Raw genomic sequence first — 17109 nt, forward strand, 5'->3', positions numbered from 1 at the left:
TATTGAGTTTTTAGGTTGTGTTGTCGATACCATGGAAAAAGTCATGTATTTAGTTTTTTCTATATTAAGACTAAGGCGATTTAGACCAAGCCACTTCGTTATTACATTTAATCCATCTTGGGCATCGTTAAAAACCAAGTCCCATGTGCTTCCTCTAAACAGTACTGCTGTGTCGTCAGCAAACGAGGAAATGTAGCTATTTTTGATGTTGAGATTACAGAGACCGTTTATGTAGATCAAGAATAAGGTTGGGCCAAGGATACTTCCCTGTGGGACACCATATTTGACTGGGAGAGGTTCACTGATCTTATCGCTAACTTTAACCGTTTGAGTTCTGTCACTAAGGTAGCTTTTAAATAATTGTAGCTGGAGTGATCGAACACCAATGTTTTCAAGCTTCTCTATAAGAATTGGTATTGAGATGGTGTCGAACGCCTTGCGAAGATCTAGGAATACTGCGAGACATCTATCTTTTTCGTCCAATCCCCTGGCTATTTTCTCTGTTAGCTGTGATACGGCATCGGCAGTCGATTTACCTCGCCGAAATCCAAATTGATTTGGTGAAAGTAGGTTGTTTTTTTCTAAGTATTGAATGAGTTGGTTGTTAAGGATTTTCTCAAGAATTTTTGATATTGTAGGTAAAATAGAGATGGGTCGATAATTGCTCAAGGTTGCCTTATCGCCATCTTTGTGAATAGGAGTGATTACAGATTGTTTCAAAACTTGTGGGAAAATGCCTGTTGATATTGCAAGATTACATATGTGAGTTAAAGGGGCAGCCAAACTGGGTATGTTTTGTTTTAAGATTTTTGATGAAATATTGTCATTTCCTGATGATGCCGTATTCTTGAGAGAGTTTATCAAGGTGATTACTTCCGATAAGTCAGTTTCCAACAAGACAAATGAATTAGGACTGTGGTCTTCAGTAAATTTAGCATTATTGAATGGTGGAAGATCTTTTGCGAGATTTTCACCTACGTGCGCAAAGTAGTCATTTGCGGCATTAACAGCCTCGATTGGATCTTTAGTTATCAAAAGTAAGTCCTTGGGAGCAGATTTATTCGGCTTGAAACGAGTAATTTCATTAATAACTTGCCAGGTCTTTTTTACGTTAGTATTGCTTGCCATTTCTAGTATTGATTTTTCGTGTTGAAGCTTTAGTTTTTTAAGTAATGCATTACAGAAATTTCTGTATCTACGGTAAGAAATACTTAAATTTATATTATCTGAATTTAACCTAAGTTTTTTATGCATTCTGTCTCTTGTTCTTATGCATCTCAATAAACCTTCAGTGATCCATGGTTTCAAAGGAGTTTTCCTCCTAGTTAAGTTTATTACAGTTGTATTATTATTAATTATGGTTGAAATTGAATTTATGAGTATATTAGTAGCTTCTTCACAATCTGTACACTTCATTACATGTCCTAGGTCTGTTTTTAATATATCGTTTGAGATGCCTTGATAGTCTACTTTTGAGACCATAGTTTTAGATAATGGATTGTAGTGCGTTAGATCTATCGAAATGAATACCGTCCCATTGTGGTCTGTAAGACTATTGTCTATAATTAGTGTTTTTGAATTTAGGCGGGATTTTATCATGGCATGATCAAGACAGGTTTTATCTCTGGTGGGTATTACGTGTGCAGGGAGTAAACCATGACATGCCAGAAGTTCTAGGTATGTTGAGGCACGATCGTCAATATTATTGGGTATGATATCCAAATTAATATCCCCTGTGACCAATATTGTTTTATAATTTTGTAAGGAGCTTAATACATTATCTAAGGATTGAATAAATTTTTCTATTGATTTATATGATGGTGATCTGTATATGGAAATAAGGGCAACATTATTATTCAGTATAGTAACTAGACAGTTCGCGTCGCTGAAAATTGGTTCATAAGATTGTGACGTAATGTCACTTTTTACGTAGACAACTACACCATCATTTTGTATGAGATTATTTTTTGATGAGATGCAAGTGTAGTAATCCATGTGTGGTAAAATTGAATTTGTAGGAGAGTTTAGCCAGCATTCTGTGAGAACAAGTACGTCAGGGTCAAGCTGCGTTCTATGTAACAATGTTCTAAAACCTGAAAAGTTACAACAGATGCTCCTTATATTTTGTGTCATAATTTTAAATTGTTTTTTACTATTAGTTATGTGTTTCAAACAGTCTTCAGGGTTGCATGTAATTGATTCAGATAATAGGTAATTATCGATGCCATCAATGGTTTGAATTATATCATTATCCATTAATAAAACAAGTATGAGTAAAAGTTCTTGAGGTGTAGTCTCTGTAGGTCATCAATGTATTTATGTAAGGCACCCAGCTTGATCAACCGTCTTATAGGTATCCTTAAGTGGTAGTGAGTATGTTTATTGAAATATAATTTGACAGCAGTTATGTGTCGATAAAGTGAGTAAGTTGAAGTTGGCAAGTAGGTAGGTATCTGGTGAATTAAATAGCTAATATGTTTATTTATGATGATATAATTTATTTCTGTTAACTGTATGTGTAGTACGTTGTATGTGTAAGGGTGTTCTGTGTTATTTGGTGTGCTGTTATAGTTGTGTATGTGTGGGATGTGTAGGAGATATACATGCCTTAGTGTTTTTTTATGAATTTGACATATTATAATTATACATGCAGCGTAACATATCTTAGTATTACAAACAAACAATCTTAGAAGGAACAATACAAATACAGTACAAAGTAGTCACTTAGATATAGGAATTTCTACAGTTTTCTTTAATTCGGTAAGATGGGCCTCGTTTCTCAACATAATATAAGGTTTTCCTTCTTCTTTCCGTATGTATATTCGTCCATTCGATGGCCATACAAAGGTGTAGTTATAAGTCTTAGAGAAATCACGTGCCAGGAATAACAATCGCTTCATTTTAGGTGTGAGTAATTCCGATATAAAGATTTGTTGCTTCGGGGCAGACAATCCTAGGTGAGCTGTGTTTATGTTATCAGTAGGATGGTTTTTGTTGTACTTTTTTACTGCTTCGAGAAAAAGAGACTTCGTAAGTGTACTCATCAGTTCAACAGAGATGGACGAGTGAGCCTGTTCTTTTTTTGACGGTAGCCTCTGCACATCCCTTATGTCCGATTTTTGAATAGGTAACTGTATAGTATCACATAGTGTATGGATGTAGTCGTATAGGTCAGCCTTTTTTTCTTTGGGAATTTTTGGTACATTTCGCAGTTCAATGCAAGTTTTTATTGACGCGATCTCAAGGTTCTCCAGCTTATTTTCCATGGATAATATCTGCTGATCGAGAACGTGGCGTTCCTCTTCGAGGCTCGTAAGTTTACACTCCATGTTTCTAATATCTTCCGATAAATGATTCATAGCTTTCTCTATGTCTTTGTTCGTAGACTGAATGTTTGTGTTTTGATTTTGAATAGCTTTCATTCGATTCTCAAGTTGATCCAGTCTAGTCGATTGGCTAGCCATCATTGATTTTATAGAGGATAGGAGGTCCTCTTTAAAGGTACTCAGGTCACTGCATGAGTCATCGTCGCTGAAACATTTTGATCTTGGTCTTTTTGTTCTTTGAGTTGTTTGGCGTATGAAATTATTTGTTTCCAGGTTATCTTTCGTAATATCAGAGCTTGAAGCCGATAAAGTATTCCGATTTACCTTTGACTGCAGTAATTCTGATGGTGGTGGTGATCTCTGAGTCATTTTTAGCTTATTATATGGTATGCTTTAACTTTAATGGTAGAAGATAACCACAAACCAGCAGTGTTTATCCCTTTTCTTAAATGAATGGTAATGTTGACGTGTTGAGTTCTGCTAAATTGACAGTTCAGGCGCTTTGCAGGCACGCTCGTAACAATTTTTGGAGGGTAGTGCGCGTCGCTAGATTACGTATCTTGCTGGAATCTAGATCGCTAACAACACCATATTGACTATCACAATCACTTTGTTTCGTAAGCACTGACTTTAGGAGGTTTGATAACGAACTGTATGCACAATAACACTGGGGATAAGTATTTTTAATTATTATTTTTGTAGGAGCGAAACGTAAACACGTCTGGTCCGATCGGGGTGCGCGGGCGGGGGGGAGAGATGACTTAGTCGTAGTTGAAAGGATAAACATATAGGTACTTAGGTATATAATAAAACCTTGTAAATATATTTTAAATTGTAAAATAATTTATTTATCCTACTAACATTTAAATAAATATCAACATTGGTATTGGTGTCTCATCGGGATCCAGACGGTGCAGTCCGGACTCAGTGGTGGTAGGAGACGGCGGGCGAGGAGAAGGTGAAGTGGGCGGCGGCGGGCTGAGCGTACGCCAGCTTGGCGACGGGCGCCACCAGCTTGGCGGGGGCGGCGTAGTACTGCGGGGCGGGGGCGGCGTAGTACTGCGGGGCGGGCGCGTAGTGCACGGGGGCGGAGTAGGCCACCTTGGCGACGGGAGCGGCGTAGGCGATCTTGGCGACGGGAGCGGCGTAGGCGATCTTAGCGACAGGGGCGGCGTAGGCGATCTTGGCGGGCTGCTGCGGGTGTCCCTCGTAGCGCACGTTGGCGACGAAGCCGCTGTGCTCGTCGGCGCTGTACTCCACGATGCGCTGCACGCCGTCGGGCTGCAGCAGCGAGTAGGAGCCGTGCACGGCGTCGCCCTGGCGGCTCTCCTGCTGCTGCTTCACGTCGCCGGAGTGCGAGTCCTGCACGGAGTAGGAGTACTCGTAGTGCGCCGGCGCCTCGGGCTCCACCGGCACCAGCGGCACGGCCGCCGCCGCCGCCACCAAACCGAATACGATCATCAACTGGAAGAGGTTGTCTTATTAGGAATTTGATGGATCTATATATGTAGGTATAAAAGGTGCTAAGAGATAGGAACACTAAAATAAATTTGTTCTAACTAAAATTTAAACTTTGCCAGAAAAAATAGGGTAGGGTTTTCTGGCAAATTGCATTAGATATTTAGTATTGAAAATATTGTCTATCACCTACTGCTGAACGTAGGGTAGTTTAGATAGTTTACTATGAGTAATACTTTTTATTGAAACAATATTTGATTTGATTTTGGTCGTGTAATTACCAGATGAAAATTATATTGCATTGCAATTTTTAATGCACAGGCTTACCTTAGCTGCCATTGCTACAATGCGTCGAGATATGACTGTAATAATTCAGTGACAACAGCCTGTTTTTATACAAGTCCGTATCGATCGCCTACAGGTTCTAGATCGGAACCAATTTGGCCAGAGGGTAAACTGTTTTGCACTTGTTTAATAATTAGTGAGTAAATTATTATGTTATGTGACACTTGGTATGAGGTAAATAGGTAGGTACTTTCAGCTAGCTTTCGACCTCAAGGTGAACTAAGGGTGCTTACATAGAGAACCGGGTTCCCTATATCTACCTGCATCTGCTGGTATCTGCTGTAAAGCGCTCAACGGAGCATTTCCTGGATTTTTTAATCTCTCAGTGAGCGCTTTCGCATAATCAGGTTGCCGGTACAATTAGATACAGGGAACCGGATTTTCTATGTAAGCACCCTAACTTAAGGTAGGTTGTTCTGTAAATAAATATTTATTATAAGTACTTCAAAACTGTTCTAAATTCTACCCCAAAGAGGTGTATTTTAATAAAAATTACTAATAAAATAGCTTTAAGTAAAATAATTTTCGATGTATGTAGGTCCTACTAGACTACCTAGGTACTTATGGCACACTTTAGGTTAGGTCGGTCCTAACTTTTTTTATTAATGAAAACTACCCTCGCCTTCAGAAGAGAATCTCATGTCTAAAAATTTTAGTCCTGCGACAGAATAATAACGAGTTCTGCTAACCTATTGTGTTATTTTGTATTATTTGTTAGTGATCGAATACTATTTATTCCACGTAAAGGAAGTTTTTAAATAGGTATATAGGTACCTAGATACTTGTAATTAATTATACCTCGGTTGGTTTAAATATCGGTATTGCGAATTTGAACTCTTGTCTGCCTAGGCAAGAGGGAAATCAAGAAGATTCAACTTATACTTAGATGTACCTATGTCACAATTTGCTTGGGGGCGGGACTTTTGGGTTTCTTTCTGGCTCATATCCAAACTCCGAATAATACTCGTATACATATTTACTTACTGAAAAAAGGTCATATAAGGTTGAATTCAATACAACATACTTAAGTAGGTACTTATCTTAATTTTTTGATATGACCACAACCTAAATACATTACAATTTTAGTGTTTGAATAAGTGAAGCAGGCGGCCTTATCGCTAAGAGCAATCTCTTCCTGTTCCAGGAAATGTTTTGGTAAGTAATGCTTATTAATTCGTATCAATAAGTGATTCCAAACGATAATCTACCTTGCATACCAATCCCTTGATACATTTCATATTCTTTCACTCAATGTCAAGTCAAAAGTCGCCGACCTTCACCCGCTATGGCTGATTTATTTCGACGTGACCGAAACAACAGCCTGCGGCAGTAATAGCAGACACAATCCAGTTAGTGACCACATACTCACGTCGACACCTATGCAATTAGGTACGTACTTTATATCGCACTTGGACTATCAATCTACCTAGAGAAAGAAGAGAGGCTGAAATTCTCTCTTCTTTTAGTTAAAATGTTCAGAATTTTCAGCAAAAGCTTCCGCACAATTATTGCAAAATACTTACTCGTATTTAAAACAATACAATATAGCTGAAGATAATGGCTAATTTAGGTGTAGGTAAGTTAATAAGCTTTGTTCACTTAGGAATACTCAGGATCCATAACATATAACTCACATAGTCTAACCTCCTGAAAACTGCAAACCTGAGATACCTATTCCAAAACTAGCCACAAGCCATCGCCGAAATATCGAAGCTGGCATATTTCACCGCCCACCCTACAGGGGGTTCCAGGGGGGGCAACCGCAGCTGAATAATTCATACAAGCGCATAGTGATTTCATCACATTGGCCGTCGCCGGGAGCCGCCGTGATTACGACAGCGATACGTCCGCCCGTGTGTCCACCGGTTTATGTGCTCAGCAATATTATATTGCCGCTATCGGACATGGACATTTAGGCTGCGTGTGATATGCCTCACATGCACAGCTGGTAAGTATCGACCGGTGTGGTTGTCTGGTGGTAGATTGTCAGCGTCTTCCGTTCCACCAGAGATGCTGGAAAGATACCTACCTAAGCAGGTACCGTATGTAGATTCCAAAAATACTACCTAACTAAGTGTTTCTTTGTTTTCTGTTTGTGAACATAGGTCTTGACAAGATACAAAATATAAGTAAACATTTATGGAGTATACAACCGCTAGCGTTCAGTTTTTTCCCAGGCAACCTTCGGGTAAAGTTAGATTACCTACTTACATCTATGTAGTTATCTATAGGCAGGTAATTCATTTAAGTTTAAAAATCCATCTTTGCAAAGGTTTAGAGCGGAGTGCCCAGGAAAAAAATGGAAAGATAAGATTGGTTTCCATCGCCACAAATTGATTGTAAAGTTGATTTCCCGGCGGGCCGCCGCCGCCGCCGCGCCGCGCTGAAAATGCCTCTTTCTTCACAAATTACTTAAGCCGATCGCGATTGGTTTGCGTCTTTGGCAAATATTAAATATAACATTGCAATTTGTATCATTTATAATTCTTAGGTAAGTAGGTAAAATATGTAAGTAGGTACTTACTTAATCGACTCATCTAAGCATGTAGTTAGGTACCTAACTAAATGCAAATAACTACTACTTACCTCTAATCTAGTTAATTAAAATTCTTCTAAATACCTTCCAAACTTAGTGATAATTAATATTTTTTATTATAATTTTTTATCTGATAATTTACCACGATAATTTACCAAGTTTGTTTAAATATGTTTTGTATTTGTATTCATATATAAGGTACCTTACTATGTGGTTATTTAATTTTGGTTCATTCAGTACTGTACAGTATGGTGGGTAGGCACTTAGATACGACGGTAAGATAAGATAAAATACTGTTTATTGCACACTAACAGGAACCTACTTCATAAAACATGAAAAACTATTTATCTCTACAAAGGATTCAAATAATTTCAAATTCACATACCAACTCTACGCTATCTAAGCTACTACTATCTCTTTCCCTTACCTATCTATTTAGTAACTCACCAACTGTAACTATGAAACGATGGTTAGTGAAACCCGCCTCAGCATGATCTTGTTGGTAGGTGATCCCCCTCAAGCCAGAACGTATCGTGTCTTGAATGGCGCCCGCAATCCGCTTATAGAAATTAATCAAGTTTGGCCGGCCGCAGCCAGTTCAACTAACATCTTTTGTAAGGGTTCTTTCTACAAGCAAAAAGGTAATGTTATGTTATGAAAAAGGTTAGGTAACCGTGATTTTCGACCTTTTTGCTAGGTGCCTGTATGGTTAAATTTAAATTATCATCTGCAATTTTAACACTGTCGAGACCAGTCGAGACACTATTTGCTGTTGTATTTGTATGAAGGTTCACAATTTAAAATAATCTACTTGGTAGGTAACTGAAGAAGTCTCGTGTGCAATTTTGGGACAAACACATTATTATGGCGGTGCCTACCTACTTAACTATTATGTATTTAATCGATTTATGTTAAGCTTACGGAGGAAAACACCCGTATGTTATAAGCAAATACTATAAAACTATAAACGGCTGTATACCAAAATTTTTAAACATGCTGTGCCATCTAGTGGTTACATAGTGTACTTACTTTAGTTCTTACAATTTCCGCTAGGTCGCTACATAGAATAGAATTCATTTATTCACCAGAAACAATGTAATACATGAGTTATGAGTACCGAGTACATGTTATATTAAATTTATTACAATACGTTAGTATTGTAGGTATAGATACAAAATAAGGTTCCATACGATATTTTGGCAATATAAAATTAAAAAGAAGATTTAGATAACAAAAATACATTTATTTAAAAAACTTACATTTACTTATGTGCACTGATAAATATTGATACTTCTGTCTTTGGAAACTGAAACTAGTTTACTTCCCTCCTTATTGAAGCTAACTCCCGTTGCCTGCAACAAATAACACGGCTTTATCAGTTAAAGGAAAAAATCTATCATACACACATAAGAATAACATAATAATCTAGTAAGAATAGATGTAATTCAGATTTATAGCAATGTAGGAATCTAACTCACTACGTACTGTAGTAAGTACTTAAATGATTACAATAACAGTATCAATCAGGTAACCTAACTTGATTGACCTATTTGACTTATAAACATTGTAACTCAAAAAGTTTACTATTTATTGAGTTCTTTTTCTCAGTTCTACAAATGGCTACATTTCTCCAACTCACCGCTTCACTGAGGTTGTGTTGACAGAAGTTGTAGAAGCTCTGTCCGTCGTAGGTGACTACTCTGACGGACCCGTCAGCGCCGGCCGACGCTATTAGCTTGCCGTCGCGGGAGTACACCCCCTGCATTACCCAGCTCGCGTGCCCTGTCAGGGTGGTCTGCAGGCTTCCGCTTGCTCTGTTAGGGAAATGTGGGTACTTAGCAAGTGGTGATAAGGTTCTATCTTTTCTGTGCACCCCATCTAAAAGTGGAGTGAACCTTTACAGCGAGCCATTTTTGTGTTTGCAGCAGTTTTAGTTTTCGGGCAGTAAAATTGAACGACAATGTTTCATATTCATTGCAGTTTATTGCAACTTTGGTTTTGAACACTGGTAAAAAATTATAGGTAAGTTTGTCTTACTTTCAACATAATAAAAAAAATAAAAAAATTTCAACATACTATGAATGTTATATACAAAGCCCTCTAGATTAAAACTATTAAACACTTACACACTATAAACTTTCAGAGTCCCGTCATTGCCAGCAGTCAGCAGCATCTTACAGCTGGGCGAGAAGCACACGCTCCTCACACTGGACTTGTGCGCCTCCACCGAGTGGACGACCTTGCCCTGCGCCACATCCAGGATGCACACCACGCCGTCCACTGAGCCGCTCGCCATGTACTCACCGTCTGCACTCTGTAAGGATTTATTTATGTAGCACTCAAACACCACCCTTAGTAATATAGGGGCACAATTCGAAAAACACAATATGACATAAATAATGCCTTATATTTTTATGACAGGAAAATAATATGAATGGGTGGATGGTCTCATGCTATGCATATACCTCACCTTCCTGAGAATACAAAAAATGAATTGATGTATTTTTAGACACACACACACACACACGCACTCACGCCTTGTACTAATGTACTCCCTTGCGGGGTAGGCAGAGGTGCATTGCTGCACCCACTTTCCGCCAGAGTGTTATGTTAGTCCCAATGTAATAGGGGGCGGGCCTATTGCCATTTTACAGGCACATCCAAGACTCGAGAACAAATACTGTGTTTAAACAATTGTATGTATTTTTAGAATGCTTAATTTATGTTACTTACCCAATCCACACAGCAAGTAAACTTTCCCCTAGTATCAAGCACACATTCTTTCTTGCCCTTCTCAATTCCATAAATGACAATGTTGCCAGTATGGCTCCCCGTGGCCACATACTTGCCGTCAGGTGAGAATGTGACATTCCACACATCTACAGCGTCAGTCTGCATTGTGTGCACCAGCATGCCCGACTCCAGCTCCCAGATCATCATGGTGGCATCCAGGGATGTGCTGGCTAATGCTGAAATGATTTATGGGACTGAAAATACAAATAGTATAGCCCTGACGTTTGATAATTTATACATTGGCAGCTTTATTATAACAACAAAATGTAATTGGAAGCAAAGCAACATTAACAAATATCTTTTAGGACTCACTATTATTTCCACCTTTCTCTAATCTGTCTCTTAAGTATATAAACAACCTTTAGACAGGCATCTAATAGTGGTTGAATGAGTGACGAAAAGGACAGAATGTTGCGGCACCTCTTAGAAGAGGCCTACCTATGTCCAGAGCAGATGACATAGTCTCAAGTAATACTTACTGTGTCCATCTGGGCTGACTGCAACAGACACTATGCTCATGGTGTGTCCTTCTAGAACATGCAGCAACTCCAGCTTGTCGCTCAGTATCCGCCATACTTTGACAAGGCAGTCCAAGCCTCCAGTTACTATGAACTCTTTTGATGCTTCACTGGAATTTAAAGATACTTTAAAACATTTTTTTAAGAAAATTGTGATTGTTATGTTTGAGCTGTTATAAATAATATTACTGACCTCTCAGTTGCTGCTGTTTTAGCCCAGGCGCAACAATAAATAGGATCTTCATGAGCATTTTCTTTTCTATGAATGATAGAGAACTAAAAAAGAAGTTATTATAATTAGGTTAGGAATCTCAACAATTATTTCATAGCAAGAAAGAGGCTTACCACTGATGGTGGACCTGGTGGAGGCATTATCTAAATTATTCGTAATACTATTTTTATTATCTTCCTTCAACTTTAGTAAAAAGTTGCTAAAATAAATAAAACACAAAGATATTGTAAACAAAACAAACATACTGTCAAACTATTTTTGACGTTAAGGTACACAGAGCAGAGATTTGAAGTTCAATTCTGCTAATGTACGATTCTTCAGTACAGTGACGGCCTAGGGATCCTAGGGTACATCAATGTTATTATGGTTATAGTTATTAATTATTCGAGGAGGAAAAAAAAAGATTTGCGGGAGAATACGGTAGATATGATTTGTTTTTTTTCGGAGGCTTCGGGAAAACGCACCGGACTGGAGCGATGTGCACTATGCAGTCAGCTGCTGCTGCAGCCTTTTGGACTCACATGAAAGCTGAGCTTGATTTTTATTTTTTGATTTTTATCTACCTCTTTGCTATCTTCACTGTGGTGACATGGGTCGGTACGTAGAAGGGAAAAAAGGCTATCTAAAGAGCAGCACAAATTTGGCTTCGTTGTCGTTTATCAGTGGAGAATTCTTGGCACTTGCGGTTCAACAATCAACATACAGTATGACTATACGGGTATATAAATTGTCTGAACAAAACAGACCCTGAGCCCCAGTAAATACCTACACTCACACCACACAGTATCATACTGTCAGTATGTCATCAGGGCCAAGAGCAGTATTCAATTACTCCAAGATGCCTGACGCCTCAATCCCGTTCTCGCTGAATGCGTCCTTCCTACCTATTTCGTAGCTCGTTAGACCAAGTGGTTAGCCCCTGGAACGGCCTTACCTGTAACGAGCGTTATCCAGCGTAGCACAGCGCGTTTTGGAAATCATGGAGGTTTGATGCAGCATACCTACGTTTATTAGGTCAGCCCCATGGGTGCCTGATTATACAGTCAAATAGCTCATTTCAGTTTTCAAAATTTAGGAGCGGATGTTAGTCTAAAGCCGGAGTAAAGAAATGATGACTTAGTTTTAAAATAACATGTTTACTCATCTAACGAGGACTGAGCCCAGTTGTCGAACCTCTGTACTCTAACTGCCAGTTTCAATAACTCTATCTACCGATGACTGCGTGTATGTACCGGTGACTTTCATACTATTTTGACACATAAAAAGTTACAACCTGTCAAAATCATATGAAAGTAACTACCAGCCATCGGTAGATAGTTATAGAAACTGGCAAAGTGAAATCAAATACGGTAAATGGCCAAATAATAAGGCCCGTATCCATAAGCAATACCTGGCAGAATTAGTTGATACAGAGTAAATGACCTTGACATTGTCGAAGTACCTGTCATCTGTCATATACTTTTCAACTTTTGATTTGAGTGATTTGAGGTTATTTTTCACAGAGTAGGTACTCAACTCAGTACATTATTTATACTGAGAAAGTAAGAAATATTTTTACGTTACTTATGTTTTGATATGCTGTTTTATTTTTTGTTTATTCCAGCACAAGTTGTAGAAAAACAAGAAGAAAGCTCACTATCTATAGATACTAGAATACCTACGTACATAAAAGTAAAGGATATCTATTTACTGAGGACCGTTTAAAAATTTGAGGAAGTTTTTTTTTGCATATAATAAATGAACCCATGGAATTGAGAGATGCATTATTCGGATAGTTGGTTCTAGTGGCCATTCTCATTTTATTCTTAGTGTGTTTTGTGTAAACACACTCTTTCTTTGATAAAGACAGATTTAGTTACAAGTGCAAACCATAACCAAAGTGGTTACTCAAATTTTGTGCCACTTGAGGATTTTTGTTTATCGGGGGATTAATGTCATTCACCTTCTACCACATCCAGCCTCACTTACAAACTACAAGGGTCACTACACCATGGCGCCTAGTTACAAAGATAAATGGTTTGTCATAGGAATATCAGGAGTAACCTGCGGAGGAAAAACCACCTTAGCCTCAAAGTTGACAAATATTTTATGCCCAGTTTATGTGTTTAACCAGGATAAGTATTTCTATCCTGATGATAGTCCCAAGCATGTGAAATGTAAGGGTTTAAAAGAACCTCATAATAACTATGAAATTCTGTCTTCTATGGATATGGGCAGTATGTATAGTGATATTCTAGATACAATGGAGGGGTTTTCGGATAAGTCTGTGGATAGAAATATTTGTGATAAGAGTGGGCAGTTGAAGCTTGGAAGTAAGAAAATACTTATAGTTGAAGGTTTCACAGTGTTGAACTATAAGCCTATACTGGATCTTTGTGATGTGAGGTACTACCTAGTACTGGAGTACTCAATATGCATGTTACGTCGCATTCTGAGGCTCTACTCACCACCCGATGTGGCCTGCTACTTTGAGCTGTATGTGTGGCCAGAACACATGAGGTATCGGGCAGAGATTGAGAAAGATGTATCGATTGAAATCCTAGATGGATCAATGCCAGACATCTTTGACAGTGTAGTAAAACAACTGAAGAATTTAGGTTTCAAACCTAGCTAGTGCTAGGATCTGAGGCATCACTGCCATAGTACAAAATATACACATATCAGTAGATATGATTAGCAAAAAATTACTAAATTACTTTGTTACTTGTTTGTATTTTAGATACACAAGTTATTGGACTGAAAAAAAGCTTTTCTTTAAATATAAAATGAAAGTACATAAAATAATCTATTTTTTATTAGCTTTTCCATAGATTTGGTTTAATGGTTACTGTTATCCACATAACATTAGAGGTCTAAATCATGCACTGACATAATATTACTACACATGTATAATTCATAACTTTACTGATATGATGAGACTTTTAGTTTTTACTCTGAATAAAATATATCAATGCTGCTAAACAATACATGTTCACATGAAACTATTATGTTATGATGTGGGTGTCATGGCAAAAAAAAACGCTTTACCAGTGTAATCTTACTATAATGGACAATCATAAATATTTATACTTTTATCTTCTGATACTGAGATTATTTTATTATTATCTGCGTTGAACTTAACTCCCCACACCTGCAAAGGAGAAAATAAATGTTAAATACTACCCTTATGTATTCAAGATTAGGAGGGAAAATAGTATAATATATTCTTTTGGTCTAGCATGGCGCGCGACACATGCCATGACGGCTCTCTATCTAGAACACGGTAAAATAATGGTTTAAGTTGTGTAAGTATTTAATGTTGTAGCGCCGCCGCCGCCGCCGTGCGATGTGAGCGAACGAGATGCGGAGGTGCACACCCGTATTAGCTTTTTCTGTATTACCACAAAAGTAAAACCATGTTCGACACAGTATTTAACATTTCACGTCAGCCTAGTTTTTGTTGGAAGACAACTTTATGGCTATTTTAAGACCGATTCACACAATTTTTAGTGCCAGTGTTTAGTAGAAGTACATTGCTGGGCTTATTGTATAGTACCTATTTGCAAAAAAATTGAATCTGCCATAGGTACATACTCAGCAATGTATGTCTACTCGCACTAAACAGTGTGTGATGTGAATCAGCCTTTAGAGTTCATCTTCAACCTTTACCCACCTGATCAGTATGTTCTTTAAAGACATTCTGGCACTGCATGCTGTCCAGGTCCCAGACGCGCACGGTGCGGTCTGCGCTGCCGGACACGAAGCGCTTCCCGTCCGGAGAGAACGCCACAGAGAGTACCCACGACGCGTGACCCGACAGGGTGCCGGCTAAGTTTGCGTGTGCCCTGGAAAAAGTAAAGTCGGAATGTTAGTCGAGATGAAACAGAAGATGCGGCAAATGTTTTTTTACGAAATGTCAACATGAAACAAAGTTCATGAAACAGGAGACCATAAAGAAAAGACTTTCTCATTCATAGGTTGATGTTTCCTCTTAATTTATCAAAACATTCATTGCACCTATTAGTTACCTACTCTGTACTCCCTGATGGTGATGCTAGAACAGTTAAGTACTAACTAGGCATTCATATTAATCATTTATTCATTGTAAAAATGTCTTGTCAAGAGAACACAGTAAGCGTGTGGTTCAATGTTATAAAAGGTGTGAGAATTTCATAATAAAAGTAGCCTACAGATTTTTAATTCCTCACTTATGTATGTACTATGTATCTTACAGCTACTTAGGTATGAATACTTACACATCATACAGCTTCATATGCCCATCGTCAGAGGCAGTGAGCAGTAGCTGTGAGTCGGGGGAGAAGCAGAGACTCCTGATGGGCATGGCATGGCCCTCCAGAGTATGAACCAGCTTGCCTTGAGCCACGTCGAAGATGTTGATTATGCCGTCGAGAGCCCCGCTTGCTATGTATTTGCCGTCTGGGCTCTGAAAGTTATAAATTAGAATTTAGAATAATGATTATGAATGATTCATGAATTCAAAAGATAAATTGAATGATTGTTGTTGTTTAAAATATAAATAGGTATAGTAAGAAATATTAAATAGAAGGCAGCACACAGAGGTAGCATCTATGCAAGCTGTGATAGATAGGTGTTTTGAAACACTTTTAACATTCAGCAACCCAGTAGCAGAGCAGCTCACTACAATGGCATTGTTAACAAAATTTAAACTTACATAAGCAACACTCAATGTGAATTTTCCCCTTGTATCTAAGGTTTGTTCTTGTTTGCCATCAATGCCGAACATCAGAATCTTCCCAGCATTGCTTCCTGAGATCACATGCTTGCCGTCCGGAGAGAAGTCTAGCGTCCACACATCTGTAGGACCCGTCTCCATAGTTTGCAATTTCTCACCAGAGGCCAGGTCCCATAGGATCAGAGAGGAATCTTGGGAGCTGCTGGCTAGAGCTGGAAAGATTTTACAAATAGCAGCATTATTACATCACATAACAGAATAACTACCTATCATCATCTCTATTATAATTTCTATTAATATTACAATTTCTATTTCAGGAGTATTATTTAGGATTTACGTTATCAATGAGTCTATTGTGCTCCATAATCACAAATTTATACTTTGAGCATTTAAGATTAAGAGGACACATAAATTCATCTTTTTGTGAATTCATTTGTACATACTTTTCCCATCGGGACTGACAGCGACGGACACAACCCCGAGCGAGTGCCCCTCAAGCTGGTGCTTCACATCCAGCTTGCCGTTGTTGAGCTGCCACACTTTGATGACGTCGTCGAGACCGCCAGTTATGATGTAGTCTTCATGCTCTTCCTCTTGAGGTGTCGGGGAGTCTCTGAAATGTTACATTTGGAAACTTAACTTTTGGTAATTCAAACATGGAGTTATTTCTGTCAATAAATAATGCCACTGAATGCAAGAATACGTATTTATGTGATAATAATAGCAGTAAATATGTTCAGCACAGTCGTTTACGTTGAAGCAGGTAGAGAAATGGCTTAGAGGTTATAATGGAGCTTACTGTGGGTTTTCATTATTTTCATCGTTCTCGGTATTTTTTGCCTTCTCATGCTTTATCCGGCTCCAGCCACAGCACCAAATAGAGTCTTCGTGGGCATTTTCTTTCTTCAAATTCAAGTAATACTGAAAACAAGCGAATATTTGGCGTAGGTTTAGTTATACATAAATAAAAAAGTACTGCAATAGTAGAAGGCAAGGAAGAAATTGTACGTACCAATGTTGTGATTGACATGCTAAATCAAATTCAATTATATTATTTACAGGAATTAAAATGTAAGTAAAGCGGCAAACTGAAACAGCTGATAGTAAACAAAATCCACCCATAGACAATAAAATTTTATAGATTAGAGTAATAGACAAAGTATCAGCATTAATCTGTTTTAACATTACCTATGGTCATTGGGTCAAAA

At 38.2% G+C, this 17109-nt stretch overlaps 4 protein-coding genes across 5 annotated transcripts; 1 reads left to right on the top strand and 3 right to left on the bottom strand.

Annotated features, from left to right (window-relative positions):
- Positions 1-4147: 4147 nt before the first annotated feature.
- On the bottom strand, positions 4148-8243 carry LOC119693162 (cuticle protein). Of its 2 annotated transcripts, none has more exons than XM_048628584.1 (2): positions 8113-8243; positions 4148-4790 (listed from the first exon to the last, which is right to left on the bottom strand). In XM_048628584.1, the coding sequence occupies exon 2, from the start codon at positions 4785-4787 to the stop codon at positions 4251-4253; it is 537 nt and encodes a 178-aa protein (XP_048484541.1). In that variant the 5' UTR covers positions 4788-4790; positions 8113-8243; the 3' UTR covers positions 4148-4250. The 2 variants fall into 2 exon arrangements, with proteins under 2 accessions (XP_048484541.1, XP_048484540.1); XM_048628583.1 differs by lacking the exon at positions 8113-8243 and adding an exon at positions 5112-5136.
- A 31-nt stretch (positions 8244-8274) lies between these two features.
- LOC105392858 (WD repeat-containing protein 61) lies at positions 8275-11458 on the bottom strand. The gene is made up of 8 exons (XM_048628582.1): positions 11322-11458; positions 11170-11252; positions 10938-11086; positions 10399-10634; positions 9792-9979; positions 9305-9479; positions 8925-9017; positions 8275-8292 (listed from the first exon to the last, which is right to left on the bottom strand). The coding sequence occupies exons 1-7, from the start codon at positions 11346-11348 to the stop codon at positions 8931-8933; spliced, it is 945 nt and encodes a 314-aa protein (XP_048484539.1). The 5' UTR covers positions 11349-11458; the 3' UTR covers positions 8275-8292; positions 8925-8930.
- A 1306-nt stretch (positions 11459-12764) lies between these two features.
- LOC105392857 (nicotinamide riboside kinase 1) lies at positions 12765-13992 on the top strand. Its single transcript, XM_048628756.1, has one exon. The coding sequence runs from the start codon at positions 13199-13201 to the stop codon at positions 13820-13822; it is 624 nt and encodes a 207-aa protein (XP_048484713.1). The 5' UTR covers positions 12765-13198; the 3' UTR covers positions 13823-13992.
- A 238-nt stretch (positions 13993-14230) lies between these two features.
- On the bottom strand, positions 14231-17031 carry LOC105392856 (WD repeat-containing protein 61). Its single transcript, XM_011564538.3, has 7 exons — positions 16914-17031; positions 16701-16822; positions 16345-16514; positions 15881-16113; positions 15444-15631; positions 14861-15032; positions 14231-14338 (listed from the first exon to the last, which is right to left on the bottom strand). Exons 1-7 carry the CDS (start codon positions 16929-16931, stop codon positions 14249-14251), a joined length of 993 nt encoding a protein of 330 aa, XP_011562840.3. The 5' UTR covers positions 16932-17031; the 3' UTR covers positions 14231-14248.
- Between the last annotated feature and the right edge of the window lie 78 nt (positions 17032-17109).

The sequence above is a fragment of the Plutella xylostella genome, chromosome 21 (assembly GCF_932276165.1).
Source record: "Plutella xylostella chromosome 21, ilPluXylo3.1, whole genome shotgun sequence".
NCBI classification, from domain to species: Eukaryota; Metazoa; Arthropoda; class Insecta; order Lepidoptera; family Plutellidae; genus Plutella; species Plutella xylostella.

Bases quoted from the DNA above. Each gene is read 5' to 3' on its own strand.
- LOC105392858 (XM_048628582.1), bottom strand. From the start codon at position 11,348: ATGCCTCCACCAGGTCCACCATCAGTG. The intron at 11,253-11,321 runs GTAAGCCTCTTT...CTTCTTTTTTAG, and splicing joins CACCAGGTCCACCATCAGTG to TTCTCTATCATTCATAGAAA. The intron at 9,018-9,304 runs GTGAGTTGGAGA...TATTTGTTGCAG, and splicing joins AACACAACCTCAGTGAAGCG to GCAACGGGAGTTAGCTTCAA.
- LOC105392857 (XM_048628756.1), top strand. From the start codon at position 13,199: ATGGCGCCTAGTTACAAAGATAAATGGTTTGTCATAGGAATATCAGGA.
- LOC105392856 (XM_011564538.3), bottom strand. The intron at 16,515-16,700 runs GTAAGCTCCATT...GTAACATTTCAG, and splicing joins GAAAATAATGAAAACCCACA to AGACTCCCCGACACCTCAAG. The intron at 14,339-14,860 runs GTGGGTAAAGGT...TCTCCTTTGCAG, and splicing joins TTAAAGAACATACTGATCAG to GTGTGGGGAGTTAAGTTCAA.